This window comes from Entelurus aequoreus, linkage group LG27, assembly GCF_033978785.1.
Source record: "Entelurus aequoreus isolate RoL-2023_Sb linkage group LG27, RoL_Eaeq_v1.1, whole genome shotgun sequence".
Lineage (NCBI taxonomy): Eukaryota > Metazoa > Chordata > Actinopteri > Syngnathiformes > Syngnathidae > Entelurus > Entelurus aequoreus.
This window is the reverse complement of record NC_084757.1, coordinates 22,896,199-22,916,161: the sequence shown is the minus strand read 5'-3', so window position 1 is coordinate 22,916,161 and position 19,963 is coordinate 22,896,199. Positions and strand designations below refer to the sequence as shown.

At 39.8% G+C, this 19,963-nt stretch overlaps 2 protein-coding genes across 4 annotated transcripts; both read left to right on the top strand.

The window, feature by feature from the left end:
• The first annotated feature begins 2,196 nt into the window (after nt 1-2,196).
• On the top strand, nt 2,197-9,275 carry LOC133644145 (protein mono-ADP-ribosyltransferase TIPARP-like). The gene is made up of 7 exons (XM_062038473.1): nt 2,197-2,244; nt 3,927-3,966; nt 5,111-5,584; nt 5,680-5,839; nt 5,917-6,104; nt 6,164-6,412; nt 6,523-9,275. The coding sequence occupies exons 1-7, from the start codon at nt 2,217-2,219 to the stop codon at nt 6,917-6,919; spliced, it is 1,536 nt and encodes a 511-aa protein (XP_061894457.1). The 5' UTR covers nt 2,197-2,216; the 3' UTR covers nt 6,920-9,275.
• Nucleotides 9,276-9,648: 373 nt separating this feature from the next.
• On the top strand, nt 9,649-17,990 carry LOC133644146 (protein mono-ADP-ribosyltransferase TIPARP-like). 3 transcript variants are annotated; one of them, XM_062038474.1, is made up of 7 exons: nt 9,649-9,714; nt 13,200-13,239; nt 15,886-16,342; nt 16,439-16,598; nt 16,676-16,863; nt 16,923-17,171; nt 17,282-17,990. In XM_062038474.1, exons 1-7 carry the CDS (start codon nt 9,691-9,693, stop codon nt 17,670-17,672), a joined length of 1,509 nt encoding a protein of 502 aa, XP_061894458.1. In that variant the 5' UTR covers nt 9,649-9,690; the 3' UTR covers nt 17,673-17,990. The 3 variants fall into 3 exon arrangements, with proteins under 3 accessions (XP_061894458.1, XP_061894459.1, XP_061894460.1); XM_062038475.1 differs by having other exon boundaries at nt 9,672-9,714; nt 15,890-16,342; XM_062038476.1 differs by lacking the exon at nt 9,649-9,714 and having other exon boundaries at nt 15,862-16,342; nt 17,282-17,987.
• The last annotated feature ends 1,973 nt before the right edge of the window (nt 17,991-19,963 follow it).

Genomic DNA, 19,963 nt, shown 5'->3' with positions numbered 1-19,963 from the left:
GTTTTTTAACATAATTGTTCCTTCTGTGTCATTGTAGTCATCCAGTATCCAGTCCAGTGCCATCTAGTGTATGCTAGTCCTAACAACAGTGTTTTGCAGAAGCTCCACCTGAAAATTGGTCCCAGCATCAGCAAGGAAGAAGACATGTGATTGGTTCCCCAGTAATTGGATCCAATTCCCAGTTGTGAACTCTTGAGTGTGTGTGTATGTATAAATTGACACTGAAATTGTATGTACTCTTAAACGCTCTGACGAAGGCCACGTGCCGAAACGCGTAAGCGTTCCTCTTTTTTGATGTGAGCAATAAATCAAGTGAAATGTGAGTATTTTGTCCTACTAGTCTTAATTTTGGGATGTGCTACCTTTTCAAACATTTTTGAAACATTTACTGGATTACTTTTTTTTGGGTTTGGCACTCCATCTTGAATCACATTGAGAAGCGCAATCTCCTTTTTGAAACAATTATTTATAACTTCCTACCCACAGGGAAAATGTTAAAATTATGGAATATGACAGTCAGATGATTGCCGATTTTGTTGTCAGGAGCCTGAATCCACCCTGCATTTGTTTTGGTATTGTCATATTGTGTCTTTGTTTTGGGTGGAAGTTGAAAAAATGTGTGGATTGGTGTGTTTATGAAGCTTAATGTGGTTTCTGTTATTTCAGGAGAGTTAATTGACAATCATGATTTAGTCAATTTAATTATAGTACTCGGTAAAATGTTTATTTTTAAGGCCAAAAACAGATATTCACTTAGTATTACTTTCTTTAAAACATTTATTCAGTATTTTCTAACTTTAGAAAGTTACATGGTTGAAAACGATAATGATGCCAAAAAACATTATTAAAAAGATGAGAAGTCCCCAAAGGCTTATTTTGAAAGTATAATTATGTTTATAGATTATATGATATCTGTTGTTGTGTTCCCTAATTTGAGTGACCTGGACATAATCTGGACTGTACATAAATGCTTATTTTGAAAATGTAATTTTGTTTATAAATTATATGCAATCTGTTGTGTCCCCTAATTTTTTTCTGTGTACATGAATGAAGGTGTGTGTTGCTGAGTCCGGCTTGGACATTATCTGGACTGGGCCTGGTTTAAAAAACCCTTTAAACAAATCTAATTTAATTGACAACCTGGTCTGTTGAAGATAAGGCCCTTTTTTTTTAAAAAATAAAATAAAATAAGATAAATAAATAAAAAACATTTTCTTGGATAAAAAAGAAAGTAAAACAATATAAAAATAATTACATAAAAAATAGTAATTAATGAAAATGTTAGTGGACCAGCAGCCTATACAATCATGTGTGCTTCAGGGACTGTGTCCCTTGCAGATGTGTTGTCTATGTTGTGGGAACCAGAATATTGGTAGCAGAAAGAAATAACCCCTTTTGTGTGAGTGGGTGTGGATGAGTGTGCATAGGGGAGGTTGTTTGGGTTGATGCACTGATTGAAAGTGTATCTTGTGTTTTTTCTATGTAGATTTAAAAAAAAAAAAAAATTTTTTTTTTTTTTTTTAGAATAGGCCCGCGGGCGACTCATCTGGTCCTTACGGGCGACCTGGTGCCCACGGGCACCGCGTTGGTGACCCCTGTTCTAGGCGTACCAGAGAGAGAAAAAAGGAACTTGAGTCGGATGAGGCGTTCACTGACCTCGTTTGATTCAAGATCACATAAGAGTATCTTTAACATGTTTCTCTCTTTAAACCACATTGCATTTCTTAAGATTTTAAATATTATATATTCGCAACTGGCACTTGATTAACAAAGTTTTGCTTGTGAATGATTATAATTATTGACTATATAAAAGTTGTTGTTCAAAATGATCGATTGTTGTTTTTGACTAATTTAGTAAGTAATTTTAAAGGCAATACAATGCTGAGTTTGATTTGTTCAAATATTCTGTCCCAGCATGGGCTCCTGAAGAGGGGGTCCAGACTGAGGCCAAGGGGAAAAAACTCATAGCCATAGCACACATAAGCATGTATGTAAGAGGGTAACATCAAACATCAAAGGACACTAAAGACATTAATAGAGCAGAGCTGATGCAACCAGCCATTTCACCTACAGCTACAAAAATAAAAAACATACAGACTGAGGCGGTGTTCCACGCCATTACCTGCTGGGGTGGGGGGAGCATGGCCAGAGACAGGAGCTGACCCAACAAAGCAACCAAGAGAGCCAACTCCACCCTCGGCCAGTGTCCAGTCTGCATGGATAAACGAGGATGCCTTCATAAAGGTAACTGATGTTGAATGTTAATTTCTACATTTCATCATTCAAATGTATTTCACATTGTTTTCTGCATGTAAAACAATAATTATTCTTTATAAATGTGGTTTTAACCATAAAATAATGGTAATGTATTATGCAAACTTGGTATGTGTATGAATAATACAGTCAACAGAGCTCCTATTATGTAAAGCAGGGGGGTCAAACTCATTTTAGTTGGGGGGCCACATGGAGAAAAATCTACTCCCAGGACTGGTAAAATCACGGCACGATAACTTAAAAAAAAAAAAGCCAACTTCAGATTGTTTTCTTTGTATAAAAACAGAACAAGCACATTCTAAAAATGTACAAATAATAATGTTTTTTTTTTTCACCGAGATTTAATGCATAGGAGGGCACTGCAACTTTAGAAAAATAGAGAAAAAACAGCTGAGCAGACCTCAGCTGTGTTAAAAGCAAAGTGACTTTCCGATTTATTACTAATAGTTTTCAAACATTTATCACCAAGTACCACCATAATGACCAACATTAAAATGCAGTAGCATAGTAGGCCTAACTATTTCATTAAAAAAGGCCGCTGTTTTATTTAACAATTTTATTTTTAAATTGTCCATTGCAACATTACACACAGTTTTTGAATATATTAAAGTTAAACACCGTAGTTTATTCAAATGATTCTTTGGCGTACCACTTGAAGGAGCCCGCGTACCACTGGTGGTACACGTAATAATAATAATAATAGATTTTATTTGTAAAAAGCACTTTATATTGAGTTAACAATCTCAAAGTGCTACAGTGTATTAAAAAAAATAAAAAAAAATAAAATAAAATTAAAACATTTTCTTTTTAAATAAAACAAATACAAAGATAATAAAGAAATAAATACAAATAAAAACTAGAACAGCCAAATAGCTATAACTACTATGCATATATCTAAAAAAAAGGCTTTTTTAAAAAGAAGGGCTTTTAAGCCTTTATTAAAAGCATCCACGGTCTGTGGTACCCTGAGGTGGTCAGGGAGAGCGTTCCACAGACTGGGAGCGGCGGAGCACAGTTTGAGAATCCCTTTCCTACACAGAGTATATTTGCAGTATCATCTTTTTGTCATTTAAAAGATGACATGACCATAATGGTAGTTATGGCCACGGTTATGAGTATTAGTTAAAAAAAAAAAAAAAACTCTTTAAATGTTTTGTGTCTGATTTGCCAAGTTATAATAAAAAATGTGTATTTATATTTAAAATGGTAAAATACACAATTATTTGTAAATACAATTTGAAAAATATGCAGAAGATTCCCATAAAACAATTTGGATTGTATCTATAGTAAGTAAAATAAAGTTGGAATTGAAAACAATTTTAATTAAAAATGCCAGGTTGCTTATAATACATAGATTGATTTAATATAATATAAACTTCATATTTTTGTTATAACTAAAATGCACAATGCTAGGTTTTAGTCATTGGTATTGTACTTATCAAAAAAATAATTATTATGCACAATACAAAGTTGAACTGATTTTACTTTTATTTTTTTTATTTTTTTAAATCCATACTTTGAACAGCGAGTCAAATAATACAAAGGTAAAAAAAACAAGCTTTTACAAAGCATTAAAGACATGAAACAAATCTACCTGTCTTTCATCATCATTACCATCCTGACATCGTCCTTGAGGAACTTTCTCTTTGCAGTCCACATTGTCCCTGCAGTCAACGTTCAGGAGCCGAGAAGGTAAGTTTCTTAACTATAAACTTTAATTTATTAATCAAAGTCAAGTAAATTACGTCATTTTGGGGCTAAGGGGTGTTTACTTTGACTAGACTAGACTTCTAAAAGCTAAGTGGATTGAAGAGAAAAAAAAGTCTGAATTTACAAAACACAAAACCAGTGAAGTTGGCACGTTGTGTAAATTGTAAATAAAAACAAAATACAATGATTCTCAAATTCCTTTCAACTCATATTCAATTGAATAGCCTGCAAAGACAAAATACTTAACGTTCAAACTGAACACCGTTATTTTTTGCAAATACTAGCTCATTTGGAATTTGATGCCTGCAACAAGTTTCAAAAAAGCTGGCACAAGTGGCAAAACAGCCTGGGCCCGAGCTCATCTAAGATGGACTGATGCAAAGTGGAAAAGTGTTCTAAGATCTGACAAGTGCACATTTCAAATTGTTTTTGGAAATGTTGTGTCCTCCGGAACAAAGAGGAAAAGAACCATCCGGATTGTTATAGGTACAAAGTTCAAAAGCCAGCATCTGTGATGGTATGGGGGTGTATTAGTGCCCAAGGCATGGGTAACTTACACATCTGTGAAGGCACCATTAATGCTGAAAGGTACATACAGGTTTTGGAGCAACATATGTCGCCATCCAAGCAACGTTATCATGGTTATGTTTATTTCAGCAAGACAATGCCAAGCCACGTGTTACAACAAAGTGACTTCATAGTAAAAGAGTGCGGGTACTAGACTGGCCTGCCTGTAGTCCAGACCTGTCTCCCATTGAAAATGTGTGGCGCAACATGAAGCCTAAAATACCACAACGGACTGTTGAACAACTTAAGCTGTACATCAAGCAAGAATGGGAAATAATTCCACCAGAAAAGCTTCAAAAATTGGTCTCTTCAGTTCCCAAACGTTTACTGAGTGTTGTTAAAAGGAAAGGCCATGTAACACAGTGGTAAAAATGCCCCTGTGCCAACTTTTTTGCAATGTGTTGCTAACATTAAATTCTAAGTTAGTGATTATTTGCAAAAAAAAAAAAAGTTTCTCAGTTCGAACGTTAAATAGCTTGTCTTTGCAGTCTATTCAATTGAATATAAGTTGAAAAGGATTTGCAAATCATTGTATTCTGTTGTACTCTTCTGATGCCAGACTAACCAACCCCTTCCAAGTCAGCATCCACTTGACCCAGAAGACCAGCAGCTTCACCCAGCAGCCCCCCATCAGCATGACCTCGCCCATGGTTGTGAAACATGGCTCGACCCACAAGACCTGCATGTTACTCAGCATCTCGGATAACGTGCTTCAGCCTGCCCCTCCTGGTCAGGCGCCCCCAGATGGCCAAGCGTCTCCATCGCCAGCCGCCCAGATCACCTCCGAGTCCCCCGCACAGCCGCCTTTGTTCCACACAAAGAGCTTGAACGACGTGGAGATCTGCGACAGTTTCCTGCTGGGGAAGTGCCCCGAGGGGACGTCGTGTCCAAAGCATCACACGGCCTTGCCATTCCACTGGCAGCTGTGGTGCCTCAAGACGCTGACCTGGGTGGATGTGCAATCTTCTGCCCAAGTTCTCCTGGAGCGTAAGTACTGCAAAGTGGACCGGGACACTGTCTGCCTCCATGACGGGTGAGTGGACGGGGAAGGGGGTTGGAAACGGTGTTGGGGGGCGTTGAGGGGGTTCACTCGCCTCTGCTTGGTTTCATCTGGTCTCTGCTCTATAGGAAAAGGCTCCACAGAGTGCATTTTGACACCATGAAGATATCCTGCTCGTCCACGTACAGCAGCGTCAGACGCCTGAGCAACTCTGAGAGTCACCCGTACTTCCCCGCCAAGTGGCGCATCTACTGGAGGGACCTCTCATATTGGAAGGAGTACACTCAGGTCCATTTGTCCCGCCAAGTGTCATGAAGATCTCTCAGGCGTGGAGTCGGGAACTTTTGTTTGTGAATGTGTTGCAGGACCAGTCTGACTTTCTCCTTAGGAAGATTAGCCAGAAGGAACCACACTGTTCTTTAATCATCGATGCCAAGAAGTACAAGGTGGACTTTACCAACATGACCCAAATCAATGTCAAGACCGGCTACCAGAGGGATGTCCGCTGCGTAGCAGTTTACCGCTCGCCTGAGTCTATGCACCCTTACTTGAAGTTGGTAACCCCGTTTATCAAGTTCTTGGCCGTGACTCACTTTGCTTCACCTCCTCCAGGACAGAGCCTGCCCAGCCTTTCCTTCAGCCCAACTTTAGTGTGGACCCTCTGGAGGACTTCACCTCCTGGTACCCTCCAGTGTGGTCTTTAGACTCAAAACAGGACATGAACCTGGTGAATGTACCAGCCTGTTCAAGGGCCTTCAAGACTGTCCAGAAAGTCTTCAATGAGGGTCTGCATGAGCACATGGTGGACATTGTCAGCATCCATATGGTCCAGAATGCCCTGCACTGGGACAAGTATCAAAGGTCAGACTGTACTTATTGGACTTACCTCAGTTTGGTACAACATTTTGGATCAGTTCCAGGGTAAGCTGTGCCGCGATGTTCTAAAGATGGGGATTGTTTTGCGCTCGCAGGAAAAAGGTGTCCATGCAGAAAAAGCATGGCAGCTGCCAGGAACCTTTGGAGCGCCATCTCTTCCACGGCACTAATCAAAAGGCCGTCAATGACATCTGCCAGAACAACTTCGACCCGTGCAAGGCCATAGGCGGTGACGGCACCTACTTTGCCGCCTCAACTGAAACGTCCCATCGGTACACGACTTCGGGGATGCCTGATGGGGTCCGCCACATGTTCTTAGCAAAAGTCCTGGTGGGGAAGAAGATCTTGGACCCGAATATTTTGCAAAACCGCTACGACGCCTGCGTTAACAAAACATATATGCCCGACGAGTTTATCGTCTCTGAAAGCTGTCAGATCTACCCCTACTTCCTCATCAGTTTCAAAGACGTGCCCTACTTCATCGACATTTGACGCGATCCACGTTGGCAAATAATGTTCCGTTTGTCATCCACAAAGAAAGTGAAGCACTGACATGTACCAGACGGTCTTTTTCTAGGCGTACCAGAGAGAGAAAAAAGGTACTTCAGTCGGATGAGGCGTTCACTGACCTCGTTTGATTCAAGATCACATAAAAGAGTATCTTTAACATGTTTGTCTCTTTAAACCACATTGCATTTCTTAAGATTTTAAACATTATTTATTCGCAACTGGCACTTGATTAACAAAGTTTTGCTTGTGAATGATTATAATTAAACATAAAAATAATATAATTGAAACCTGGAATGTGCTTAATACTATGATTAAAAAATCTAGCAAAAAGGATTTTACAGCTTATCTGGTAAAAGATGACAACTCAATTATTGAAAATATAGAAGAAATAGCTGAGGAATTCAGTAAGTTTTTTGTGAATGTTGGCCCAAATTTGGCAAAAAATATTAATTTTAATATGAATGATGAGAAAAAGTTAAAGTGTGTATCTGACATTGAAAATTCAATGTTTCTTGGCGGAGTTTGTGAAAGTGATGTGCTAGAAGTGGTCAGAAAGTTTAAAAACAAAAAATCTGTCGATGGTAACAACGTGGATATGTCACTTGTTAAAGAAGAGGTGGATTGTGTCCTGAAGCCTTTTACTTATATATGTAATAAATCTTTATCAACTGGAACTTTTCCTGACAAAATGAAAATTGCTAAAGTTATTCCGATTTATAAAAATGGTGATAAACACATGGTCTCAAATTATATCTCTACTACCTCAATTTGCAAAAATTCTTGAGAAATTATTTGTAAATAGACTTGATAAGTTCATTGACAAACATGAGCTACTGAATGACCATCAGTATGGCTTCAGGAGTAATCGATCTACATCCCTAGCAGTGAAGGACTTTGTAGAAAATGTAGCTACAGCAATAGAAAAAAGCAACACACCGTTGGAGTATTTATTGACTTATGTAAAGCTTTTGACACAATCGATCATTCCTTCTGCAAAAATTGGAAAACTATGGCATAAGAGGTGTTTCACAACAGTGGTTAAGTAGTTATTTAAGTAATAGATCTCAATATGTGGAAATTAATAAGACTAAATCACAGCCAAGAAGAGTAACTTGTGGGGTTCCACAAGGCTCAGTATTGGGACCTAAGTTATTTATACTATATTTAAATAATATTTGTTCAGTGTCTAATAAATTGAAATTTATTATGTTTGCAGATGATACAAATGTATATTGTTCAGGAGAAGACTTGAAGGAAGTGTTGAGGATAATAGAGGTTGAGTTGATTCAGCTAAAAAAATGGTTTGATATTAATAAGTTATCATTAAATGATAAGAAAACTACATTTATGGTGTTTAGTGGTGCAAGGACAAATTGTGAAGCAAAATAAAAATTAAATGTAGTGGAAATCGATAAAGTATATGAAACTAAATTTTTGGAAATAATAATTGATCATAAATTATGTTGGAAACCGCATATTGAATATATAAAGGGAAACATATCCAAATCCATTGCTATTCTTTATAAAGTAAAACACATGCTGAATAAGAAATGTCTGCATATGTTATATTATTCTTTTATTTTTCCATATTTAACATATTGTGTTGAAGTTTGGGGAAATGTTTATAAAACAAACGTAGACCCAATAATTAAACTTCAAAAAAGGGTCATTAGAATAATACACAAAGCGTGCTACTATGAACATACCAATCCATTATTTACAAGTTCTAATGTGTTAAAATGTTCAGATATTGTGTTTTTAAAATCAATGGAAATGATGTTTCTAGTAAAGAACGACAGCCTTCCAGCTTGTATTCTTAGGTTATTTCAATTAAGAGGAGAAAACTATAATTTACGGGGGATATTGATTTTTGAAATAGGTAAAGCAAGAACGAATATAAAATACAAATGTATTTCAGTTTTAGGAGTTAAATGGTGGAACAAGCTCAGTGATGAGTTGAAGACATGTACTTCTTTGTTAAGGTTTAAGAAAACATTGAAAGGTGAAATAATTGAAAATTATAAAATATAGCAACGATTACTTTCATCCCATTGATTTTTTTTTCTTTTTAACATTGATGTTCCAGGTAATCTTATTTTCAGTGAAGGTATAGGATAGGCATATATAAGCCTTGGCTTCAGCCTACTCCTTTTCTTTTCTTTTTGTGTGTAAATGTGTATGATTGTTATATATGTATAATCTGTACTGTTAAACTGGTCACACAAAATGGTTAATGGTTGATGGTTGATTATATGACCGAAATAAACTTATTTCATTCATATTTCAACTTATTTCATTCATTCATTTTTGACTATATAAAAGTTGTTGTTCAAAATGATCTATTGTTGTTTTTGACTAAATTAGCAAGTCATTTTAAAGGCAATACAATGCAGAGTTTGATTTGTTCAAATATTCTGTCTCAGCATGGGCTCCTGAAGAGGGGGTCTGGACTGAGGCCAAGGGGAAAAAACTCATAGCCATAGCACACATAAGCATGTGTGTAAGAGGGTAACATCAAACATCAAAGAAAACAAAGGACACTAAAGACATTAAAAGACCAGAGCTGATGCAACCAGCCATTACACATACAGCTACAAAAATAAAAAATAAAAACATACAGACTGAGGTGGCCTCTGCGGTGTTCCACGCCATCGTCTGCTGGGGTGGGGGAAGCATGGCCAGAGACAGGAGCTGACCCAACAAAGCAACCAAGAGAGCCAACTCCACCCTCGGCCAGTGTCCAGTCTGCATGGATGAACGAGGATGCCTTCATAAAGGTAACTGATGTTAAATGTTCATTTCTACATTTCATCATTCAAATGTATTTCACATTGTTTTCTGTATACAAACCCCGTTTCCATATGAGTTTGGAAATTGTGTTAGATGTAAATATAAACGGAATAGAATGATTTGCAAATCCTTTTCAACCCATATTCAATTGAATGCACTACAAAGACAAGATATTTGATGTTCAAATTCATAAACTTTTTTTTTTTTTTGCAAATAAAAATTAACTTAGAAATTCATGGCTGCAACACGTGCCAAAGTAGTTGGGAAAGGGCATGTTCACCACTGTTACATGGCCTTTCCTTTTAACAACACTCAGTAAACGTTTGGGAACTGAAGAGACCAATGTTCAACAGTCTGGGGATCTCCGTTGTGCTATTTTAGGCTTCATAATGCGCCACACATTTTCAATGGGAGACAGGTCTGGACTACAGGCAGGCCAGTCTAGTACCCGCACTCTTTTACTATGAAGCCACGTTGATGTAACGCGTGGCTTGGCATTGTCTTGCTGAAATAAGCAGGGGCATCCATGGTAACGTTGCTTGGATGGCAACATATGTTGCTCCAAAACCTGTATGTACCTTTCAGCATTAATGGCGCCTTCACAGATGTGTAAGTTACCCATGTCTTGGGCACTAATACACCCCCATACCATCACACATGCTGGCTTTTCAACTTTGCGCCTATAACAATCCGGAAGGTTCTTTTCCTCTTTGGTCGGGAGGACACGACGGCCACAGTTTCCAAAAACAATTTGAAATGTGGACTCGTCAGACCACAGAACACTTTTCCACTTTGTATTAGTCCATCTTAGATGAGCTCAGGCCCAGCGAAGCCGACAGCGTTTCTGGGTGTTGTTGATAAACGGTTTTTGCCTTGCATAGGAGAGTTTTAACTTGCACTTACAGATGTAGCAACCAACTGTAGTTACTGACAGTGTTGTTTCTGAAGTGTTCCTGAGCCCATTTGGTGATATCCTTTACACACTGATGTCGCTTGTTGATGCAGTACAGCCTGAGGGATCGAAGGTCACGGGCTTAGCTGCTCACGTGCAGTGATTTCTCCAGATTCTCTGAACCCTTTGATGATATTACGGAGCGTAGATGGTGAAATCCCTAAATTCCTTGCAATAGCTGGTTGAGAAAGGTTTTTCTTAAACTGTTCAACAATTTGCTCACGCCATTTGTTGACAAAGTGGTGACCCTCGCCCCATCCTTGTTTGTGAATGACTGAGCATTTCATGGAATCTACTTTTATACCCAATCATGGCACCCACCTGTTCCCAATTTGCCTGTTCACCTGTGGGATTTTCCAAATAAGTGTTTGATGAGCATTCCTCAACTTTATCAGTATTTATTGCCACCTTTCCCAACTTATTTGTCACGTGTTGATGGTATCAAATTCTAAAGTTAATGATTATTTGCAAAAAAAAAATATAGTTCATGAGTTTGAACATCAAATATGTTGTCTTTGTAGTGCATTCGATTGAATATGGGTTGAAAATGATTTGCAAATCATTGTATTCCGTTTATATTTACATCTAACACAATTTCCCAACTCATAGAATTATTCTTTATAAATGTGGTTTTAACCATAAAATAATGGTAATGTATTATGCAAACTTGGTATGTGTATGAATAATACAGTCAACAGAGCTCCTATTATGTAAAGCAGGGGGGTCAAACTCATTTTAGTTGGGGGGCCACATGGAGAAAAATCTACTCCCAGGACTGGTAAAATCACGGCATGATAACTTTAAAAAAAAAAAGCCAACTTCAGATTGTTTTCTTTGTTTAAAAATAGAACAAGCGCATTCTGAAAATGTACAAATACATTTTTTTTACTGAGATTTATTGCATAGGAGGGCACTGCAACTTTAGAAAAATAGAGAAAAAAACAGCTGAGCAGACCTCAGATGTGTTAAAAGCAAAGTGACTTTCCGATTTATTACTAATAGTTTTCAAACTTTTATCACCAAGTACCACCAGAATGACCAAAATTAAAATGCAGTAGCATAGTAGGCCTAACTATTTCATTAAAAAAGGCCGCTGTTTTATTTAACAACTTTATTTTAAAATTGTCCATTGCAACATTACACACAGTTTTTGAATATATTAAAATTAAACACAGTAGTTTATTCAAGTGAATCTTTGGCGTACCACTTGAAGGAGCCCGCGTACCACTGGTGGTAAGCGTAATAATGATAATAATAATAATAATAATAATAATAGATTTTATTTGTAAAAAGCATTTTATATTGAGTAAACATCTCAAAGTGCTACAGTGTATTAAAAAAAAAATATATATATATACAATTAAATTAAAAAACTTTTTTTTTAAATTAAAAAAAAATAAAACGATAATAAAGAAATAAATACAAAATAAAAACTAGAACAACCAAATAGCTGTAACTAGTATGCATATATCTAAAAAAAAGGCTTTTTTAAAAAGAAGGGCTTTTAAGCCTTTTTTAAAAGCATCCACAGTCTGTGGTGCCTTCAGGTGGTCAGGGAGAGCGTTCCACAGACTGGGAGCAGCGTAGCACAGTTTGAGAATCCCTGTCCTTTACAGAGTATATTTGCAGTATCATCTTTTTGTCATTTAAAAGATGACATGACCATAATGGTAGTTATGGCCACAATTATGGGACGTGGCTAAGTTGGTAGAGTGGCTGTGCCAGCAATCGGAGTGTTGCTGGTTACTGGGGTTTAATTCCCACCTTCTACCTTCCTAGTCACATCCGTTGTGTCCTTGGGCAAGACACTTCACCCTTTGCCTCTGATGGCTGCTGGTTAGCGCCTTGCATGGCAGCTCCCGCCATCAGTGTGTGAATGTGTGTGTGAATGGGTAAATGTGGAAATACTGTCAGAGCGCTTTGAGTACCTTGAAGGTAGAAAAGCGCTATACAAGTATAACCCATTTATCATTTATTTATTTATTATGAGTATTAGTTAAAAAAAATATATACTCAAGTGTTTTGTGTCTGATTTGCTGAGTGAAAATTAAATTTTGTATTTATATTTAAAATGGGAAAATACACAATTATTTGTAAATACAATTTGAAAAATATGCAGAGTATTCCCATAAAACAATTTGGATTGTATCAATAGTAAGTAAAATAAAGTTGGAATTGAAAAAAATGTTGATTAAAAATGCCAGGTTGCTTATAATACATAGATTGATTTAATATAATATAAACTTCATATTTTTGTTATAACTAAAATGCACAATGCTAGATTTTAGTCATTGGTATTGTACTTATCAAAAAAGACAATATTATGCACAATACAAAGTTGAACTGATTTTACTTTTAATTGTCTTTTTTTTTAAAATCCATACTTTGAACAGCGAGTCAAATAATACAAAGGTAAAAAAACCAAGCTTTTACAAAGCATTAAAGACATGAAAATAATCCACCCGTCTTTCATCATCATTACCATCCTGACATCGTCCTTGAGGAACTTTCTCTTTGCAGTCCACATTGTCCCTGCAGTCAACGTTCAGGAGCCGAGAAGGTAAGGTTCTTAACTATAAACTTTAATTTATTAATCAAAGTTGAGTAAATTATGTCATTTTGGGGATAAGGGGTGTTTGCTTTGACTAGACTATACTTCTAAAAGCTAAGTGGATTGAAGAGAAAAAAAAGTCTGAATTTACAAAACCCAAAACCAGTGAAGTTGGCACGTTGTGTAAATCGTAAATAAAAACAAAATACAATGATTCTCAAATTCCTTTCAACCTATATTGCAATGCAATGGATAGTAAAAAATGTGCGGCAGTGGTTTTTATGGATCTAACTAAAGCATTTGACACAATTAATCACAATATTTTAATCAAAAAACTAGAACGATATGGCATCAGAGGGTTAGTCTTAAACTGGATAAGAAGTTATCTAACGAACAGGAAACAATACGTGAAGCTAGGCGAACACACGTCTACAACGCTAAATATATCCTGTGGTGTACCTCAGGGATCAATACTAGGACCTAAATTATTCAATCTCTATATAAATGACATTTGTAAAGTTACAAAAGATTTAAAGTTAGTATTATTTGCGGATGATACTACAGCGTTTTGTTAAGGAGAGAACACACAGGAGATAATACAAATAATAACAGAAGAAATTAACAAATTAAAAAGATGGTTTGAATCTTAGTAAAACTAAAATAATGCTATTTGGTAACAGTAGAAGAGAAAGTCAAACACAAATACAAATAGACGGAATAGACATTGAAAGAGTAAACGAAACCAAATTTCTAGGTATAATGATTGATGATAAATTGAACTGGAAATCTCACGTTAAAAATATACAACATAAAGTTGCAAGAAACACGTCAATAATGAATAAAGCAAAACATGTTCTAGACCAAAAATCCCTTCATATTCTCTACTGCTCACTAGTGTTACCATATCTGAGCTACTGTGTAGAAATATGGGGAAATAATTACAAAAGTACACTTCATTCATTAACGGTGTTACAAAAAAGATCAGTTAGAATAATACATAATGTTGGATATAGAGAACATACAAACCCTTTATTTATTGAATCAAAAATACTGAAACTCCACGACATAGTGAATTTGCAAACAGCTAAAATTATGCACAAAGCAAACTATAACCTGCTACCCAAGAATATACAACAATTCTTCTCAAAAAAAGAGGACAAATATAATCTTAGAGAAAAACGTAATTTAAAACATTTGTACGCACGTACAACACTTAAGACCTTCAGTATATCAGTATGTGGAATTAAATCATGGAATGGATTAAGCAAAGCAATCAAACAATGTACTAATATGATACACTTCAAGAAACTCTTCAAACTTAAAGTGTTTACAAAGTACAAAGAAGAAGAACCATGACAAACATTCTCAATTTATTTCATCCATCCATGCATTCATTCTTAAAGTAATCTTACTTATCTCATCATATGAAATATGACTTACTTCACCAATTATTATTATTAAATTCTTACTATTATTTATTTATTTATTTTTATTGTGATTACTTATGGAGTTTATTGTGAAAAAATTGTGAACAGGAAGTGAACAAAAAGTTTTGCAATTGTTATGTAAAGAAAAGGGGTAGGATTAAATAAGCTCTGCTTCTTCCTACTCCTTTTTGAACATGTTGAAAAGAGAAACTGGAAATTGTGATGTGTCATGTTGTATGCTTGCATGTTCGAAATAAACTCAAACTCAACTCAACTCAACTCATATTCAATTGAATAGCCTGCAAAGACAAAATACTTAACGTTCAAACTGAAAACCGTTATTTTTTGCAAATTCTAGCTCATTTGGAATTTGATGCCTGCAACAAGTTTCAAATAAGCTGGCACAAGTGGCAAAACAGCCTGGGCCCGAGCTCATCTAAGATGAACTGATGCAAAGTGGAAAAGTGTTCTGAGATCTGACAAGTGCACATTTCAAATTGTTTTTGGAAACGTTGTGTCCTCCGGAACAAAGAGGAAAAGAACTATCCAGATTGTTGTAGGCGCAAAGTTGAAAAGCCAGCATCTCTGATGGTATGGGGGTGTATTAGTGCCCAAGGCATGGGTAACTTACACATCTGTGAAGGCACCATTAATGCTGAAAGGTACATACATGTTTTGGAGCAACATATGTCGCCATCCAAGCAACGTTATCATGGACGCCCCTGCTTATTTCAGCAAGACAATGCCAAGCCACGTGTTACAACAACGTGGCTTCATAGTAAAAGAGTGCGTGTACTAGACTGGCCTGCCTGTAGTCCAGACCTGTCTCCCATTGAAAATGTGTGGCGCAACATGAAGCCTAAAATACGACAACGGAGACCCCGGACTGTTGAACAACTTAAGCTGTACATCAAGCAAGAATGGGAAATAATTCCACCAGAAAAGCTTCAAAAATTCTTCAGTTCCCAAACGTTTACTGAGTGTTGTTAAAAGGAACGGCCATGTAACACAGTGGTAAAAATGCCCCTGTGCCAACTTTTTTGCAATGTGTTGCTGCCATTAAATTCTAAGTTAGTGATTATTTGCAAAAAAAAAAAAAGTTTCTCAGTTTGAACGTTAAATAGCTTGTCTTTGCAGTCTATTCAATTGAACCTAAGTTGAAAAGGATTTGCAAATCATTGTATTCTGTTGTACTCTTCTGAAGCCTGACTAACCAACCCCTTCCAAGTCAGCATCCACTTGACCCAGAAGACCAGCAGCTTCACCCAGCAGCCCCCCATCAGCATGACCTCGCCCAAGGTTGTGAAACATGGCTCGACCCACAAGACCTGCGCGTTACTCAGCATCTCGGATAACGTGCTTCAGCCTGCCCCTCCTGGTCAGGCGCCCCCAGATGGCCAAGCGTCTCCATCGCCAGCCGCCCAGATAACCTCCGAGTCCCCCGCACAGCCGCCTTTGTTCCACACAAAGAGCTTGAACGACGTGGAGATCTGCGACAGTTTCCTGCTGGGGAAGTGCCCCGAGGGGACGTCGTGTCCAAAGCATCACACGGCCTTGCCATTCCACTGGCAGCTGTGGTGCCTCAAGACGCTGACCTGGGTGGATGTGCAATCTTCTGCCCAAGTTCTCCTGGAGCGTAAGTACTGCAAAGTGGACCGGGACACTACCTACTACCTCCATGACGGGTGAGTGGACGGGGAAGGTGGTTTGGAAACGGTGTTGGGGGGCGTTGAGGGGGTTCACTCGCCTCTGCTTGGTTTCATCTGGTCTCTGCTCAATAGGAAAAGGCTCCACAGAGTGCATTTCGACACCATGAAGATATCCTGCTCGTCCACGTACAGCAGCGTCAGACGCCTGAGCAACTCGGAGAGTCACCCGTACTTCCCCGCCAAGTGGCGCATCTACTGGAGGGACATCTTACATTGGAAGGAGTACACCCAGGTCCATTTGTCCCGCCAAGTGTCATGAAGATCTCTCAGGCGTGGAGTCGGGAACTTTTGTTTGTGAATGTGTTGCAGGACCAGTCTGACTTTCTCCTTAAAAAGATTAGCCAGAAGGAACCACACTGTTCTTTAATCATCGATGCCAAGAAGTACAAGGTGGACTTTACCAACATGACCCAAATCAATGTAAAGACCGGCTACCAGAGGGATGTCCGCTGTGTAGCAGTTTACCACTCGCCTGAGTCTATGCACCCTTACTTGAAGTTGGTAACCCCGTTTATCAAGTTTTTGGCCGTGACTCACTTTGCTTCACCTCCTCCAGGACAGAGCCTGCCCAGCCTTTCCTTCAGCCCAACTTTAGTGTGGACCCTCTGGAGGACTTCACCTCCTGGTACCCTCCAGTGTGGTTTTCAGACTCAAAACAGGACATGAACCTGGTGAATGTTCCGGCCTGTTCAAGGGCCTTCAAGACTGTCCAGAAAGTCTTCAATGAGGGTCTGCATGAGATCATGGTGGACATTGTCAGCATCCATATGGTCCAGAATGCCCTGCACTGGGACAAGTATCAAAGGTCAGACTGTACTTATTGGACTTACCTCAGTTTGGTACAACATTTTGGATCAGTTCCATGGTAAACTGTGCCACGATGTTCTAAAGATGGGGATTGTTTTGCGCTCGCAGGAAAAAGGTGTCCATGCAGAAAAAGCACGGCAGCTGCCAGGAACCTTTGGAGCGCCATCTCTTCCACGGCACTAAACAAAAGGCCGTCAATGACATCTGCCAGAACAACTTCGACCCAAGCAAGCATATGTACGGTAACTGCTCCTTTTTTGCCGCCTCAGCCGAAACGTCCCATCGGTACACGACTCCGGGGGAGCCTGATGGGGTCCGCCACATGTTCTTAGCAAAAGTCCTGGTAGGGAAGAAGATCGTGGGCCCGGATATTTTGCATAGCCGCTACGACGCCTGCTTTACAATTATTCCCGACGAATTTATCGTCTCTGACAGCTGTCAGATCTACCCCTACTTCCTCATCAGTTTCAAACACGAGTCCTACTTCATCGACATTTGACGAGGTCCACGTTGGCAAATAATGTTCCGTTTGTCATACACAAAGAAAGGGAAGCACTGACGTGTACCAGACGGTCTATTTCTAGGCGTATCAGAGAGAGAAAAAAGGTACTTCAGTCGGATGAGGCGTTCACTGACCTCGTTTGATTCAAGATCACATAAAAGAGTATCTTTAACATGTTTCTCTCTTTAAACCACATTGCATTTCTAAAGATTTTAAATATTATTTATTCGCAACTGGCAGTTGATTAACAAAGTTTTGCTTGTGAATTATTATAATTATTGACTATATAAAAGTTGTTGTTCAAAATGATCTATTGTTGTTTTTGACTAATTTAGCAAGTCATTTTAAAGGCAATACAATGCTGAGTTTCATCCATCCATCCATCTTCTTCCGCTTATCCGAGGTCGGGTCGCGGGGGCAGCAGCTTAAGGAGGGGAACCCAGACTTCCCTCTCCCCAGCCACTTCATCCAGCTCCTCCCGGGGGATCCCGAGGCGTTCCCAGGCCAGCCGGGAGACATAGTCTTCCCAACGTGTCCTGGGTCTTCCCCGTGGCCTCCTACCGGTCGGATGTGCCCCGAACACCTCCCTAGGGAGGCGCTCGGGTGGCATCCTGACCAGATGCCCGAACCACCTCATCTGGCTCCTCTCGATGTGGAGGAGCAGCGGCTTTACTTTGATGGCAGAGCTTCTCACCCTATCTCTAAGGGAGAGCCCCGCCACCCGGCGGAGGAAACTCATTTCGGCCGCTTGTACCCGTGATCTTGTCCTTTCGGTCATAACCCAAAGCTCATGACCATAGGTGAGGATGGGAACGTAGATCGACCGGTAAATTGAGAGCTTTGCCTTCCGGCTAAGCTCCTTCTTCACCACAACGGATCGATACAGCGTCCGCATTACTGAAGACGCCGCACCGATCCGCCTGTCTATCTCACGATCCACTCTTCCCTCACTCGTGAACAAGACTCCGAGGTACTTGAACTCCTCCACTTGGGGCATGGTCTCCTCCACAACCCAGAGATGGCACTCCACCCTTTTCCGGGCGAGAACCATGGACTCTGACTTGGAGGTGCTGATTCTCATCCCAGTCGCTTCACACTCAGCTGCGAACCGATCCAGTGAGAGCTGAAGATCCTGGCCAGATGAAGCCATCAGGACCACATCATCTGCAAAAAGCAGAGACCTAATCCTGCAGCCACCAAACCAGACCCCCTCAACGCCTTGACTGCGCCTAGAAATACTGTCCATAAAAGTTATGAACAAAATCGGTGACAAAGGGCAGCCTTGGCGGAGTCCAACCCTCACTGGAAATGTGTCCGACTTACTGCCGGCAATGCGGACCAAACTCTGGCACTGATCATACAGGGAGCGGACCGCCACAATCAGACAGTCCGATACCCCATACTCTCTGAGCACTCCCCACAGGACTTCCCGAGGGACACGGTCGAATGCCTTCTCCAAGTTCACAAAACACATGTAGACTGGTTGGGCAAACTCCCATGCAACCTCAAGGACCCTGCCGAGAGTAGAGAGCTGGTCCACAGTTCCACGACCAGGACGGAAACCACACTGTTCCTCCTGAATCCGAGGTTCGACTATCCGGCGTAGCCTCCTCTCCAGCACACCTGAATAGACCTTACCGGGAAGGCTGAGGAGTGTGATCCCACGATAGTTAGAACACACCCTCCGGTTCCCCTTCTTAAAGAGAGGAACCACCACCCCGGTCTGCCAATCCAGAGGTACCGCCCCCGATGTCCACGCGATGCTGCAGAGTCTTGTCAACCAAGACAGCCCCACAGCATCCAGAGCCCCAAGGAACTCCGGACGGGTCTCATCCACCCCCGGGGCCTTGCCACCGAGGAACTTTTTAACTACCTCAGCAACCTCAGCCCCAGAAATAGGAGAGCCCACCACAGATTCCCCAGGCACTGCTTCCTCATAGGAAGACGTGTTGGTGGGATTGAGGAGGTCTTCGAAGTATTCCCTCCACCGATCCACAACATCCGCAGTCGAGGTCAGCAGAACACCATCCTCACCATACACGGTGTTGACAGTACACTGCTTCCCCTTCCTGAGGCGGCGGATGGTGTTCCAGAATCGCTTCGAAGCCGTCCGGAAGTCGTTTTCCATGGCTTCCCTGAACTCCTCCCATGTCCGAGTTTTTGCCTCCGCGACCGCCGAAGCCGCACACCGCTTGGCCTTTCGGTACCTGTCCGCTGCCTGAGGAGTCCTATGAGCCAAAAGAACCCGATAGGACTCCTTCTTCAGCTTGACGGCATCCCTCACCGCC

What these genes read in the sequence shown, in the direction of transcription:
- LOC133644145 (XM_062038473.1), top strand. Translation starts at nt 2,217, where the DNA reads ATGGATAAACGAGGATGCCTTCATAAAG. An exon ending in ATTGGAAGGAGTACACTCAG is followed by an intron (nt 5,840 to 5,916) that starts GTCCATTTGTCC and finishes AATGTGTTGCAG; the next exon opens with GACCAGTCTGACTTTCTCCT. An exon ending in CACTGGGACAAGTATCAAAG is followed by an intron (nt 6,413 to 6,522) that starts GTCAGACTGTAC and finishes TTGCGCTCGCAG; the next exon opens with GAAAAAGGTGTCCATGCAGA.
- LOC133644146 (XM_062038474.1), top strand. Translation starts at nt 9,691, where the DNA reads ATGAACGAGGATGCCTTCATAAAG. An exon ending in ACCTACTACCTCCATGACGG is followed by an intron (nt 16,343 to 16,438) that starts GTGAGTGGACGG and finishes TCTGCTCAATAG; the next exon opens with GAAAAGGCTCCACAGAGTGC. An exon ending in ATTGGAAGGAGTACACCCAG is followed by an intron (nt 16,599 to 16,675) that starts GTCCATTTGTCC and finishes AATGTGTTGCAG; the next exon opens with GACCAGTCTGACTTTCTCCT.